The sequence below is a fragment of the Mesocricetus auratus genome, unplaced genomic scaffold (assembly GCF_017639785.1).
Source record: "Mesocricetus auratus isolate SY011 unplaced genomic scaffold, BCM_Maur_2.0 Super-Scaffold_100691, whole genome shotgun sequence".
NCBI classification, from domain to species: Eukaryota; Metazoa; Chordata; class Mammalia; order Rodentia; family Cricetidae; genus Mesocricetus; species Mesocricetus auratus.
The window spans coordinates 58,139,069-58,152,417 of NW_024429267.1; the positions used below are offsets into that span (position 1 = coordinate 58,139,069).

Below are 13,349 nucleotides of genomic sequence, written 5' to 3' on the forward strand. Positions count from 1 at the left end.
CTAATCTGTGAAACAGAGACAGCAGGGCGGTCCCAAAAGTTGAAGGACTTAGGTGTGTCGACACTCAGTAAATGCCTGATAAAACAGTGTGCTGACTTAGGGGATGTCCCAGTTGGCTATGGTGATGGCTCTGACTTGTGAGAAAGCACATGGATATTGTGAATGGGGACTGTCAGAGGTGGCAGAGGTATCCTCGCTGTGTGTCTGGCCCTCCTGCTGGGCCCTGGACATTTCCCCCTGGAAGTTCTGCCGTGGGTCATTGATGTCACCTGTACAGCTGGTGGCCAGACCCTGCTCCCCACCGAGCCCACGTTCCCGGACCACACACTCACGTTCCGGCTCACATACCACTAGTTCAGTCACGCAGCTTCAGGACCTTCCATCCCCCCCCCCCCATTTGCAACTCCTGGGGAGTTGCTCTGCCTCCATGCAGAGCTCAGTGAGTTTTTGTTGGAACATGGAGCTCACATGCCATCATTCCAGCCAAATGCCCGCAAAGCAGAGGCAGGAACGGAGGCTTCAAGCTGTCTTTTATTCAAAGTCCTGACAGTAGAGAAGACAGCAGGCTCACCCGCCAGAGTTCTGTCTTCCGACTCATCTCAGGCCAGCAAATTATACAGGGAGGGGAAACTGAGGCAGACAGTCATTCTGGTCAGAGAGTCAGCCTTGTCTCTGCGTTTCACAGTGCTGGTGTGTTCCCTATCCCTAATGATACTCTTCTTGCATTATCTCTGTGTAGTGGAGGTCTTGCAGAGTTCCTGCCAAGTCCCATTGCAGCTAGGTCAAAGAAACCCTTACGGGGCGTGTGTGTGTGTGTGTGTGTGTGTGTGTGTGTGTGTGTGTGTGCGTGCGTGCGTGCGTGCGCGCGCGCAGGGCTACTTACAATGTGCATGCAGATAATGCTACAATATGAGGTTGGGATGTGACTTACACCAGCACTGGCGAGGCAGAGGCCGGCAGATCTGAGTTCGAGGCCAGCCTGGTGGAAATCACACAGTGATTTCCAGAACAGCCGGGGCTGTTACACAGAGAAACACTGTTTCCAGAAACGAAACATACAAGCAAAAGAGTATAGACTATAAAAGTGCCTCTGTTTGTGCCATCCTCTGCCAACACCGTGTGTAAATCGGGCAGGCACGCGGTACTGCAGTTTCTGATGTAGGTTAGATTTATGGAGCAGTGGTGCTTTTGGAGCTCCAGGTCCCACAAACCCTGTGTGCCCCTGCCACGCCCATCTCCCTTTGTGGCCGCGGCTTCCGTCAGGCTCTTGGCGGATGTGAGCCCTAAGGATGGCTTTCAGGTCTCAGCACCAGGTGAAATTTGAAGCTGCATCTTTCACACACACACACACACACACACACACACACACACACATACACACACACACACACACACACACACACACAGGACCCTGAGCATCCCTGGAAATCTTAGCCCCACCCACCCCCATTCCTGCCTCTAGAGGGCGTTAGCATCCTTGTCTTCAACTACTACAAACAGCTTGTATTTTGTCCCAAGTTGAGGACTTCTGAAGTCCTTACAGGTATGAATACCATTTTTTGTTTTGTTTTGGCTTTTAAACCTCTTGTTGTTTTATTTTGGCTTGTTGTTTGGTGTTTTTTTGAGACAGGATTTTTCTGTGTAACAGCCTTGGCTGTCCTGGAACTCACTCTGTAGATCAGGCTGGCCTCGAACTCACAGAGATCCGCCTGCCTCTGCCTCCCGAGTGCTGGGGTTAAAGTAGTGTGCCACCAACGCCTGGCCTGTTGTTTTGTTTTTTTCCTTTTGTGCATAGAGAGTTTTTTTTTTTTTTTTACTCTGTTCAGTAGGACAAGTCTACTAAAGAGAAAGTGATGTATATCCTTAAAACTGGCGTGGACCTTGGAGAGGGGTGTTGAGGGTTGGGGCTCAAGGTGTGTTCTTTTCTTTTTCATTTTAAGTGGGACTGACACTGTCCGTTTTCAGAGTCCTCCTAAGACCTCCATGGCAAGTTGTCTCCGACCCGGGTATCTAGAGGCCGTGAGCACCCTGGTACACGGAAGGCCCGGCTTTCTGTCTGAGGTGTCACTTGGTGCCTCAGCACCTGGGATTTCCCGACATCCCACACCTTCTTGGTAGAACGCCTGGGACACGTGAGGTCGTCAGGGACACACTCGGGTGTTATTACAAACCTCACAGGCTGTCTGCCACCTGAGTCCTAGGGTCTGGTGTCACCACGGAGATGGCTCTACTGCTTTAGGCCTCTGTGACGTCTTACCTCGTTCTTGAACCCTTGTCCTCACCTATCTCCCTTCCTTTTTTTGTTTGTTTTGTTTTTTTGTAACCTGTGTGTGTGGGGGTCTGCAGGCTTGTGCCTGAGTATCCCGTGGCTTTCTGGGTCCCTGGTTGTTCTCAGGCTGTCGTTACCAGCTTCCTGTGGCTCTTGTCTGACCATCCCCGGCCTCTCCTGTCAGAGAAATGATCGTGCGAAGTCTAGCACCGGGTGCTTTGAAACCCTCTCTGTAGCCAGACACCACCGACACACAGGGCGTAGCGGGTGTCTTCCTTTAGGAACTGTTGGTTCTGCCCAGCGGCGCTCCCTCCTGGTACAGCAAGAGGTGGCCCTGTTGTCCGGTTGCGAGGGTCAGTCAGCCCCACCCCAGTTCCCTCCACAGTCCCCGGCAAGGATGCGAAGCCCTTGCTCTAGCTGGCACCCTAACCTCCCTTCTCCTCTGCTCTCCTTCGTCTCTCCCACAAGGTTCAGCCACGCTTCACCACTGGCAGCAACTGGCCCAGCCTCATCTTGGGGGAATCTTGGACCCCCGTCCTGGTGTGGTCACCAAGGGCTTCCGGACGCTGGACGTTGACCTGGATGAAGTGTACTGTCTTAACGACTTTGAGGAAGACGACACAGGTGACCACATCTCTCTCACGGGCCTAGCTACCTCCGCGCCAGTTCAGCACCCAGAGACCTCAGGTGAGAGGTCCCGAGCACACGTGACTGTCTCAGGCAGCAGAAGTTACTCCAGCCAGCCTCAGGCTTCCCCAGAGGAGATGCACAAGCCGCCAGCGCCAGCGGGCCTGGAGGAGGAGGAGGAGGAGGAGGGGTCTGGTGAGGGCACCGCAATTAGTCCTGTAAACCTGACACCTTTACCCGAGACAGAGCTCTGGGCTTTGCTCACCTCTGTTCCTGGCACCATCCGTAGTAACTCTATGTCTGTAGCTTCTGCTCGTCTGTGTGGGTGATAGCAAAGAGCCTTCCCGTCGTCAGGCTCTGCTTCTAAAACAGAGGCCAGATCCTCCGCTTTTTGTGACGGGTGGGCGCCTCTGCCCATCCTGGAGGTGCAAGAGGGAGCAGGAGAGGCTGCTAAAAAGGGGGGTGTGGGGCCCCCGAGAACAGGTGTTCCCAGGTTCTGTGGCGGCCATCCTGCCCTGACTCTGATGGCCCATTTCCCGTACCGTCTTGGGATTCCCAAAGTGAGCAAGCTGAGCAAATTTAGGGAAATGATGAGTGAGAGGCAGTAGGATGTGAAAATCGGCCGGAAGTCCAGGGAGTAGTTAGATGGTGCCTGGAGGGTCATGTCAGCTCTGCGTGTTGGCTCAGCTTCAGTGAAGGGAGTGCTACTTTCCTGTATTCAAACTGGAGTTTTTAATCCGTGTTTAGTGACTCTCTTTAACCACTAAGAGATGTCGTTCACCTCTTACGAAAGAGGCTGGATGCTAAGTGCTCCATCCCACCACCAGGTGTCAGTAGTGTGACTCGGGTGTACTGGGTGACCCACCAACCTGTTGCACTGGGATGGGAAGTTTGTGCTCAGGGCTCCTGAGACCTCTGGAGTGTTGCGTGGTTACTGCTAACCCACATGCTCCGTTTGCTGGGAAGACAAAGAACTCAGGATGTAAGAGGAAAGGTGAGTGACCCCAGGGCCATCATCCTTGTGACATCCCCCAGGTCACTAAATGTAGAGAAAGGATATTCATCTTTCTGATTCATAAGTTTAACTTGCAGAGGTCACAACATTGCCATGAAATCCAAGACAAAGACAAGGCCAGGGTTCCGCAGGTTAATTGCAAACTGCTGCGGTCAAGGGCTTGACCATGGTTTCCCAGGAGGCCGAGGCAGGGGTGTAGAGTGGGGAGCCTCACCTCGTAGACATTTTTATTAATGTATTTTAACGTGTCTTTTTTGAAGCATCCTTTGACTTTCTCCCCTTAATCCCGTGTCTTAAAAGTGGGGTCCATGTTGTTGTGTTGTAAATGATCTAGAAGATTAAAGTGGACCGTTGGAAACAATCTTTAGGTCATATTTTACTTCATTTTAATGAGTGTTTGATGTCCTGAGTTAACAGAGGAAGCGCATTTTTTCAGGATAGTCACCAACCGGCCCTACCAGTGTTTTTTAGTGTATGATTGAGGACGACCTGCATGAGGGAAAGGGTTAATGAAGCCCACTTGGCAGCTAGCGGGGTGGACTGTGCTGCTGGCTGGGCTCAGCTGAATTCTCCTAAAGATCCAAAGGGGGAAAAAGGTGAAGTCAAAAGTCAGTTTATCTGTCTGTCACTCACATACAAGATAATACTCTAGACTGGCGCATGCCTTATCCGTCTGTGTTCCCACGGAAGTGCACATGACTCGCAGTTGGGCCCCAAGATTCTGGCATCGGTGTAGACCACGAAAACCACACTCATTCAGAACAGACCTCCTGTGTCTCAAGCCCCAGGACCACCAGAGGCAGACGTCAGGAAACAGCCTTTTTGCCACGCCCTTATCCAAAAAAACGCAGATCCACGCTGTGCCCAGGAGCTCTGTGGAGTGAAGGAACGAAAAGAATAGCCCGCCACGGAGAGGAGGAAGTCTGGGCAGCGAAGAGCGGGTGCCCCACGGGAGCAAGCCTCTTCCCCGAGTCTGTGTGGCACCGAGTCCCACTCTGCCCACACAAGAGGGTCCACATAGCTCGTATGAAGAAGCTGGCCAGTGGGTCTGGAAGGGAAGGCGGGTACTATTGGCTCGTAGACCTTCTGGTGTCTCTGGCAGAGGGAAGTGCCTTCCGTGTGTTCCCTGTGGGACGGGGACATTTTCCCAGTCCTGGCTGTCGTCCCTGAGTCCTTAAGGAGTGAATGATCTGTTCACACCCACCAGTGTGAAGGAAGACCCAGAGCTCTCTCTAAGAGCGTTTGGTGAAGTGAGCAGGGCCGGTCATCTGCAGCCCGGAAGCAGAAGCAACGACAGAATGGAAGATCTGATGCCTCAAACAAACATGGACAGTGCGGCCATAGCCCTGCCTGAGACCCGCGGGGCAGAGCCAAGCGTGGAGAGCCTTCTTTCCTCTCTGGCATCCGTACCTCCAGGATGCTAGAGCTGCCGGGGGTATCCGTGTGGGTCTGCTTGTGTGGAGAGAGGCCTTTGTGAGCGCACAGGGATGTTCAGACAGAGGACAGCCACCCCCTCGAGGAGAATGGGAGACTGCTCTCCAACCCACCCAAGCAGGCAAGGGTTCTCTCTGGCCTCTCTGTGTCAGCCCCACACAGGTGAGGGAGGGTGAGGAGCCAACACCATGGGGTCTGGGCCTCGTTGGTAGAAGAAGATCCAGAGAGAGTTTTGCGTTTACTCCCTGACAGTTTAGACTGTTCTCAAGTAGTCTCATCCTTGCCTCAGAGGCACTCAAAGGCTGACCGTGCCCTCTCTGCAGGGTGTTGTAAAGTGGTTCGCCTCCTAATTCGTACATATTTCTGGTGATGAAACAGACAACAGACAGAATTTTTAAGTTCACAAGAGCTGCAGGACCAGACTCAGGCTATGTAAAAGACGCATTCAAGAGGCAGAGAAAAGTGAGAATGAGGGAAGCCAGAACCTAAGCACTTAGAAAGTTCTACCAATAAATCCAGCAATTAACAGTTTAAGTCCACTTTTTTCTTGGTGAGGTGGGGGAGACATCTGGCATCCCAGCACTCAGGTGGTTGAGATGGGAGGGGTATGAATTCAGAGGCTAGCCTGAGCTTCATAACTAGACTGTGTGTCAGAACAACCGATTTTGCATAGTCTCATTTAAAGCATTGTGACAGTGCCCCAGGTGGAGGAAGGAGCGGGTTAACACTGCTAGACATCCTTTGCTCCGTGTTATATGAATATGGCAGCTGGGCACATGGTTTATACGTGATGCTTCCTAGGCGCTGTTACGTTATGACACATTGTGCCCTGCCCTGATGTCTGTCTTTTTAGGAGAAACTCTAAGACCTTGCTTTCGCCCCCTCTTTGGCTCATGAAGGGCAATCTCATGGCAAAGGCAGCCTCCTCCCCATCCAAGCAGGGCAGTGCCATGACCAGCTGGGCAGTCTGTAAAATCAAACCCCAGCTCGTGTGTTCCGCTCACGCCGGGCAGGCCATTCGGTTTTGAAGACGGCAGCTTTCATTTTCAACAAGTTTGTTTTGTTTGGTAGGAAAGACCCCTGGGTGCCACTGTTGATGTGGTGGCCACTCCTGGAAGTATGTGTCTGCGTGTGTGTGTGTCTGTCTGTGTGTGTGTCTGTATGTATGTGTGTTTGGGGGGTGTCTGTGTGGTGTGGGGGTGTCTGTATGTATGTGTGTGTGTGTGTGCGGTGTGTCTGTCTCTGTGTGTGTGTCTGTATATGTGTATGGTATGTGTGTGTGAGGTGTCTGTGTGTGTGTCTGTATATGTGTGTGGTGTGTGTATGTGAGGTGTCGGTCTGTGTGTGGTACGTGTGTCTGTATGTGTGTGGTTCATGTGTCTGTGTGTGTGGGGGTGTCTGTGTATGTGTGTGGTGTGTGTGTGTGAGGTGTCTGTCTGTGTGTGTGTGTCTGTATATGTGTGTGGTGTGTATGTGTGTGAGGTGTCTGCGTGGTGCGTGTGTGTGTCTGTGTGTGGTGCATGTGTCTGTGTGGGAGGGTGTCTGTGTGTGTGTGGTGCATGTGCCTCTGTGTGTGGTGAGTGTGTGTGTGTGTGTGTGTGTGTAGGAGTTCATAGAAAGTGCACAGCAGGTCCCAGTCACACGCCAGCAGCTTCACACGCACATGGTTAAGTCAAGCTGGGGCGGGGGGGGTTATGCTTCTGTCTGTCACCCCAGTTGCCTACTTCTCCTAGGGGGAGCACAGCAGGTGCTCTGTGCCCTGTAAAGATGGGGTCCCTTTCTCAAGATTTCCAGATACAGTTGAAAAAAAAGTTTTTGACATTTTTAGAAGCTATTTATGCAACCTTTAACAGACATGTCTTGGAGCTGAAGATGAGGTTCAGTGTGTAGAGCACAAAGCCCTGGAGCCTATGCCCAGCACCTGTAAACCAGGGCATGGCGCCCACCTGTAGTCTCTGCACTTAGGAGGTGAAGTCGGGAGGGTCAAGGTCACCCGAGGCCACCTGGTGAGCTCCCGGGCAGCCTGGGACTCATGAGCCCAGGCTGAATGTGTGGCGTGGCCAGTGTTACCCTCAAAGGTCTGTGAAATAGCTCAGGTTTGTCTGAGCGTCCCAACACTCCAGGTGCAACCACAGGCTTCAGTGCCTCTGCGTGTGCGGCTGCCTTCCAGGGTGCTGCTCAGAAAGGAAAATGGCTTCTCCGGTGCATTGTCCCCTCCCCAGAGGACACACAGAAGATAGGGCTGAATGAAACCTAAGTCCAAACATGGTCGCCCGGGGGGGGGGGGCAGAGTCCCTGTAGGGCCCCTGAGCGTCTGGCCATGGTTCTGTCTTCTCAGCACTTTGGGCTGTGGGGAAGCAACAGTCCTGGGAGGCTTCAGCGCTCTGCAGGGCAACAGCCACCACCACCACCACCACCCAACTCTGTGGAGACCCAGAGCGGTGTCAGGGATGACCTAGCCTGTGGCTCGCCAAGATTTAGTTGATTTTAAACCTTACCAGTTCTTGAGTCAGCATCAAAACCTCTAGCAAAAGACCAGCTAAATGTAAGGATTAGGGTTGTAAAATGAAAGGGGGAAAATCTACTTCCATATAAAATGTGGTCAGGTAACCAGAGTGGGCTATTGTGTTAGTGAGCGCAGAGCCCAAATTAACACAGGAATCTTCCTCTGGAAGTGCCTGGCTTGCTTAGTTGCAAGCAGTAACCTTGAACCTACTTGCAACCTGCCACTCGGCCTTAGGCTGCGGTCAGATGTACCATGTGTCCATTCCCCCATGATGCCCGAAGCCCTCCCGTCAGGCTGAGACAAGAAACGCTGCCCTTTGCACCCCCAAAATGAAGCCTGTGAGGTAAATAGCGTTTGCACTTGCAGTCGAGCTGGGCGTTGGGTTTTGGGTGTAGTGTGGTCTTGGCAACTCCAATTTTGGATTCAAGCCCCAACTCTGCCAAGTGTGTTTCCGTATCTGTTTGCTCCCTAAAGCCAAGAATCAGGGCTCAATGTTTTGCTTCTCTGGGACAAAGAGGAGGGGCTCTGGAGAGCCCTTCGTGGAGAAACTCACTGTCTCTATATTGTGCCCCAAGGAAGGGAGGCGCAGCTTCGTCCCGGCAGTCCGTGGTGACACCGAGAGTCCGAGCGCCCAGGCATCCCAGTGGTATTGTGGCGGAGCCCAGTCTCTGGCTTTGGCTCTTCAGATAATCAGTCTTCTTGGTCCTCAAAGCTATCGATTGCTCCCGGGGAGTGGGGACATGAGAATTTTTAGCAGCCTTTTCTTATCTCCCAAACTCATTTGGATGTGATGGGTTTTACTTCTGGTGATTCAATTCCATCTCTAAAATGTCCTTGGACACTGCACACCTAATGGGCTGGGGAGGGGCACATTCTGGCCACGTGTTCGAGTGGGGCTACATTTCTAAATCTAACCCTCCTTGCCTTGTTTATTTTTAATGTTATCTCCTACCACCATTCTGTCTTAATGATCTGTTTACTCCTTTCCCTCTCTGTCTTTCCCCACTAACCCTCTCCTCAGGCTGCCTGTTGTTCTTTTTCCTGGACTTTGTCACTGTCCAAGACTTGTGACTGTTCGGTTGTCTCCTCTTCAGAGCTCGATCCATTTTTTTGTTGGCGCTCTGTGGCGTGTGCTCAGTCACCTGAGCTCGGGAACCTCTGCTTGCACCCAACGCTAAAGCCATTGTTTCTTTTTTTTTTTTAATTTTATGTGCATTGGCGTTTTGCCTGCGTGAGGGTGTCGGGTCCCCTGGAATTGGAGTTACCGCTGCCGTGTGGGTGCTGGGAATCGAACCCAGGTCCCCTGGAAGAGCAGCCAGCGCCCTTAAGCCCTGAGCCATCTCTCCGGCTCCCACAAAGGCCATTTCTATGTCTTATTTGCTTTGTCTCCTTCTGTGCCTCCCACTAAGGCTCTGCTCGAGGTTGGCTGTCACCCTAGGTGTCACTGGGTCCTCGTGGACACAGAGCTGGGTCATGCTGCCAGCACACACTAATTTGCCCAGTTCTTTTAGCCATTCCCACTATACTTGTGCTCTGGATTTATTTGTCCGCCCTGCCTTCGATCTGTGTGTCTCCAACCCATTTTCACCTATTATTATTATTATTATTATTATTATTATTATTATTTATTACTATTATTATTTTCTTGTGTTTGCTTCACTTGGTTTCTGGTTTTCTTTTAAGACACAGCCAAATTTTTTTTTTCCTTTTCAAACCCAAGACAAAACTTGCCACAAGAAGATTCTAGTAGTTTGAATCTTCACGGCCTTTGGGTGTCTTGGTCTCTGAAGTCTGGAGTCTTTTCCCAGGAGGCCTGTGGGGGCTGAGCTGCTGCAGGGCTGGGTAGCGGGGTGGGTGCTCATCTCGTGACTTCCCACCGTGCATGTGTTCTGATGCACCCCTCCACAGACACACACTTGGTTTTGTTTTTGTTTTTGTTTTTTTTCTCTTTCCCGCTGATGCTCAAGTTATGAGTTAGGACGACCTTGACAATCACGACGTCTTTGGTAGACCCCCTCCCTGTTCCTTCGCTGGCTTCTGGTGCATGGTCCTTCCACTCAACATGATTTGCTTTGCTCCACCCGTGGTCATCAGCTGCCCTAACAACAACGCTTAGAACGGCCTGTCTCGGTCGTAGTAAATAAAACGGGGATCCTAGGGGCCGCGGGGAAGAAAGCCGCTGGAGTATCGGGGCAGCGATGGGTGTGTCAGTGCCAGACTGGGTTCCGGAACTCCTGGACGTTGTTGTTGGGGCTGCTGAGGCCGCCTCCCACCGTAACCACCGCAGGTGGGCAGCAGTGGAGCCAGCCTCCCTGAGCCCCTTTCCGTGTGGACAGGAAAGGGGGCTTCGTGACCCGTGCCCTGCTTCCAGTACCAAGCGCCTCTCCCTGCCCACTCCACCCCTCCCTCCGGGCAGGGCATTGTCCGTGAAAAGAAACGCACAGCAGACGATGCTGGAGGAAAGCAGGAACTGAGCCCTGAGGTGGAAAACTAAATTAATCCACGGAGGCCCGTTGGCCCTCCCCACCCCGCCCCCTGGGAACTGGATCCACTGCTGGCCCAAGAACCCCGATGAGGAACCCTGTCTGGATTGGGCCGGAAGCTGGGATTCGATGCTCTGCAGACCAGTGCTCAAAAACACATGGCCGGTTTTGAGGGGCCACCTTCGGTCCAGAACATCGGTGTCTTGACTTCCTCGCCCAGATCCAGCTCGCAAGGTAGCTCATCGCCTCTCACGCGTCTGTGGAGGGTCCTGCTGGATGTCTGATGCGCGTCGCGGTGTTGTCTGGGTACAAGGAAACGTTGTTTGTCCTTCCTCTCCCGATGCAGCGCACTACCCTGGGAGGTGCATGTCACAGACCAACTCCACCTTCACGTTCACCACCTGCCGAATCCTGCACCCCTCGGACGAGCTCACGCGGGTCACGCCAAGGTAAGGGGCCACAGCTCTGGGGCGGGTGGGGGCAGTGCGAGTTGGAGAGTGGCCTTTCTGGAAAGGTGCGATGAGGGAAGTCAAGAGGTTCATTCGGAGGCCAACTCCAAGCCAGGTGTGGCGGCGCACAACCTTTAATCCCCGGGATTCGGGAGGCAGAGGCAGGCGGGTCTTTTGTGAGTTTGGTGACAGTCTGGTCTGCTTTGTGTAAATTGCAGGTCAGCCAGAGGTATATAGTAAGACCCTGTCAAGGGAGGGAAAGAAGCCAGTTACAACATGGGACCTGGGTTTGGTCTCTATCACCTACCTACATGCTTCTAATCCTAGTTGGATGGTCCTTGGGGTTTACTGTCCAGTTAGCCTAGCCTGCTTGATGAGGTTCTGGCCAGGGAGACCTACCCTGTCTCAAACACAAGGTAGATGATGCCTAAGGGACAGTAGCTGTGGCCTCTATGTGTGATCCTGTGCCCACACCCATGCACGCATGCATATGCAAGCGCGTGTGCGCGCACGCGCACACACACACATGCACGCGCGCGCGCACACACACACACACACACACACACTTGTAGCCACCCATTCTGGGTCCCGTCTTTCGTTCCGAGCCTTGTTTGTTCAGATCCAGAGGGGGCGGGCTGAGAAAGCCACTGTCACTGTCCCCTGTGAATTCCAGGACTCCCCTTTCCCGGCTGACGTCAGCCTTTCCGCAGGCCCTGGGGATGCACCGGCATGGTTGTCGTCCCAAAGCTTGCCAATGGAGCGTGGAGTTTTTTCACGGTAGAGTTACAGAGATCTGTGGAAACCCTCGCTGCCCTGGAGCAGCCTCCAGGAAATGCCCGTCAAGCCAAACCCTAATGGCCAGTGTGGAAAAGACTCTGTGGAGAGACCACATGTCTACTCTGGCTCGTGTCCCTTGGGCACACCATCTGGAGAGACGCTGGTCTGCCTGGCTTGATTTTAGCCATATGGCTCCCGTTCCTGCCTCTGCAGAAGAACGGGGGAATGGTCTCTCACAGTACAGGAGAAAGAGAGAGAGAGAGAGAGAGAGAGAGAGAGAGAGAGAGAGAGAGAGAGAGAGAGAGAGAGAGATCCCCTTATAACCCCTTTCTATGTGGCACAGTCAAACAAGATGGCAGTTAGAGGCCGGTGCCAGGGACGGAGGCGAGAAGGGCCGGCCACCCCGAGGAGCGCCTTAAACTTGAATAATTCTCCGCAGGTCTTGTGAGGATGACGACGAAGCAGCCATTGGCCCTGTTGAGCTGAGAGGACATGTAGGGCAGAGAGTCTGAGCCCACGGGCAAGGCAGGGGGTGAGCACAGGGCCAACGGAGCCTGCTCCTGCAGGGCCACGGCGAAGGAGCTGTGTGTGCAAGTGTGGCTGCCACTAACCCCGGGACAAAGGCTTCCGTGTGTCTCTGTGGCTGTGCCTGGTTAACATGGCCCTGGCCATCGTCCCTTCTAACCCAGCCGAGTGCCGACACTAATGAAGTCCTTACCGAAGGCCTCACCCAACGGGATCCCTGGATCTCTGCTCTGTTTCCATCTCCCTTGCTGCCCCGGGAGATGCTGGCTTCCAGGCCTGACTTGGTTTATGAAAGGGTTATTCTTAAAGTCACAGGATGTCCCTTTTGAAGCTGGGAGTGACTAAATGTGTACCTTTGGCTGAAGCCATAGGCTCAGAGTGCCCCCCCCCCAAGTATGTCTTCCCCCAGAAGTCCCATGTGGCCACAGGGGACCAGGAAAGTGAGGAGGGGAGGGGCCTGTCTTGCCTGAGTTGGGAAGAGACGCAGTGGAACAAAAAACCCTGAAAACCTTTCTGGGGATGACTGTGTCAATAAGCCTTCTAGTCTAGAACATTCTTACCTTCCAGCAGCTGTCAACATTTGTAAAAACCCCCTCCGTGCCTGTTGCAAACCCCACCTCTTCAATCCCAGGAGTCTCCGTGGTCTCTCCACGTGCTCCCTGCTTTGCGGAGTCTCCCCCCTTCCCCCAGCTAGTGTGAGATGAGCTGTCCCGTGACTCCCACCCCGGGCCCACCAACCCCTGGGGAGCCTTGCCTTTGAGCTAGCTGTCTCCCTCTAGGGAGCAGAGCCCCCTCATCATTCCGAGGGCCTTCTCCAGAACGGGCCCTGTTCCTTCCCTTCTTTTAGCTGGCACCTGCCCAAGGTACCTGGGCCTCCTAGGGAGAGGTCGCTCCGCCTTAAGTCGTGGGGACCGCTCAGCTGGCCCGTTGCTAGGGAAGCTCCCCCTGTATCCCGGTGGCTTTCCCAGCTGGAGGGCAGATGCTGTGGCCTCAAAGTCTCCAAACACCAGGGCATGGTGAATGAGCACAGCTTCCTGTGATGGTCACTCAATAGGCGTCACACATTCTAGGGCCTCGAGCATTACAGAGCCCAGACAGACGGACCGCGTGAGGTGTCGTTCCACCGTATCCCCAGGAGTTTGGGCAAAAGGAGCTAGGACAGCTGGGGGGGGGTGGAGGATGAGCACCGTGCTGGGGTCACCTGTGCTGCTCCTACAGCAGGGCTCTCATACTCAGAGCTCTGGTTTGTGTCTCAGGGAGATCA

At 53.4% G+C, this 13,349-nt stretch overlaps 1 protein-coding gene across 14 annotated transcripts in view; it reads left to right on the forward strand.

Moving 5' to 3' along the window:
• The window catches only part of Trak1 (trafficking kinesin protein 1), a 95,214-nt gene that overhangs the window by 78,733 nt on the left and 3,132 nt on the right, over positions 1 to 13,349 (forward strand). For 7 of the 14 annotated variants that reach the window (XM_021234260.2, XM_040739920.1, XM_040739923.1 and 4 more), the window contains 2 exons: positions 2,738 to 3,091; positions 10,681 to 10,783. In XM_021234260.2, coding sequence (XP_021089919.1) covers positions 2,738 to 3,091; positions 10,681 to 10,783 — 457 coding nt within the window. Of the gene's footprint in view, positions 1 to 2,737; positions 4,273 to 10,680; positions 10,784 to 11,999; positions 12,093 to 13,349 lie in introns of those variants that run through there. The other 7 variants (XM_040739922.1, XM_040739925.1, XM_005082320.4 and 4 more) reach the window with 5 other exon arrangements.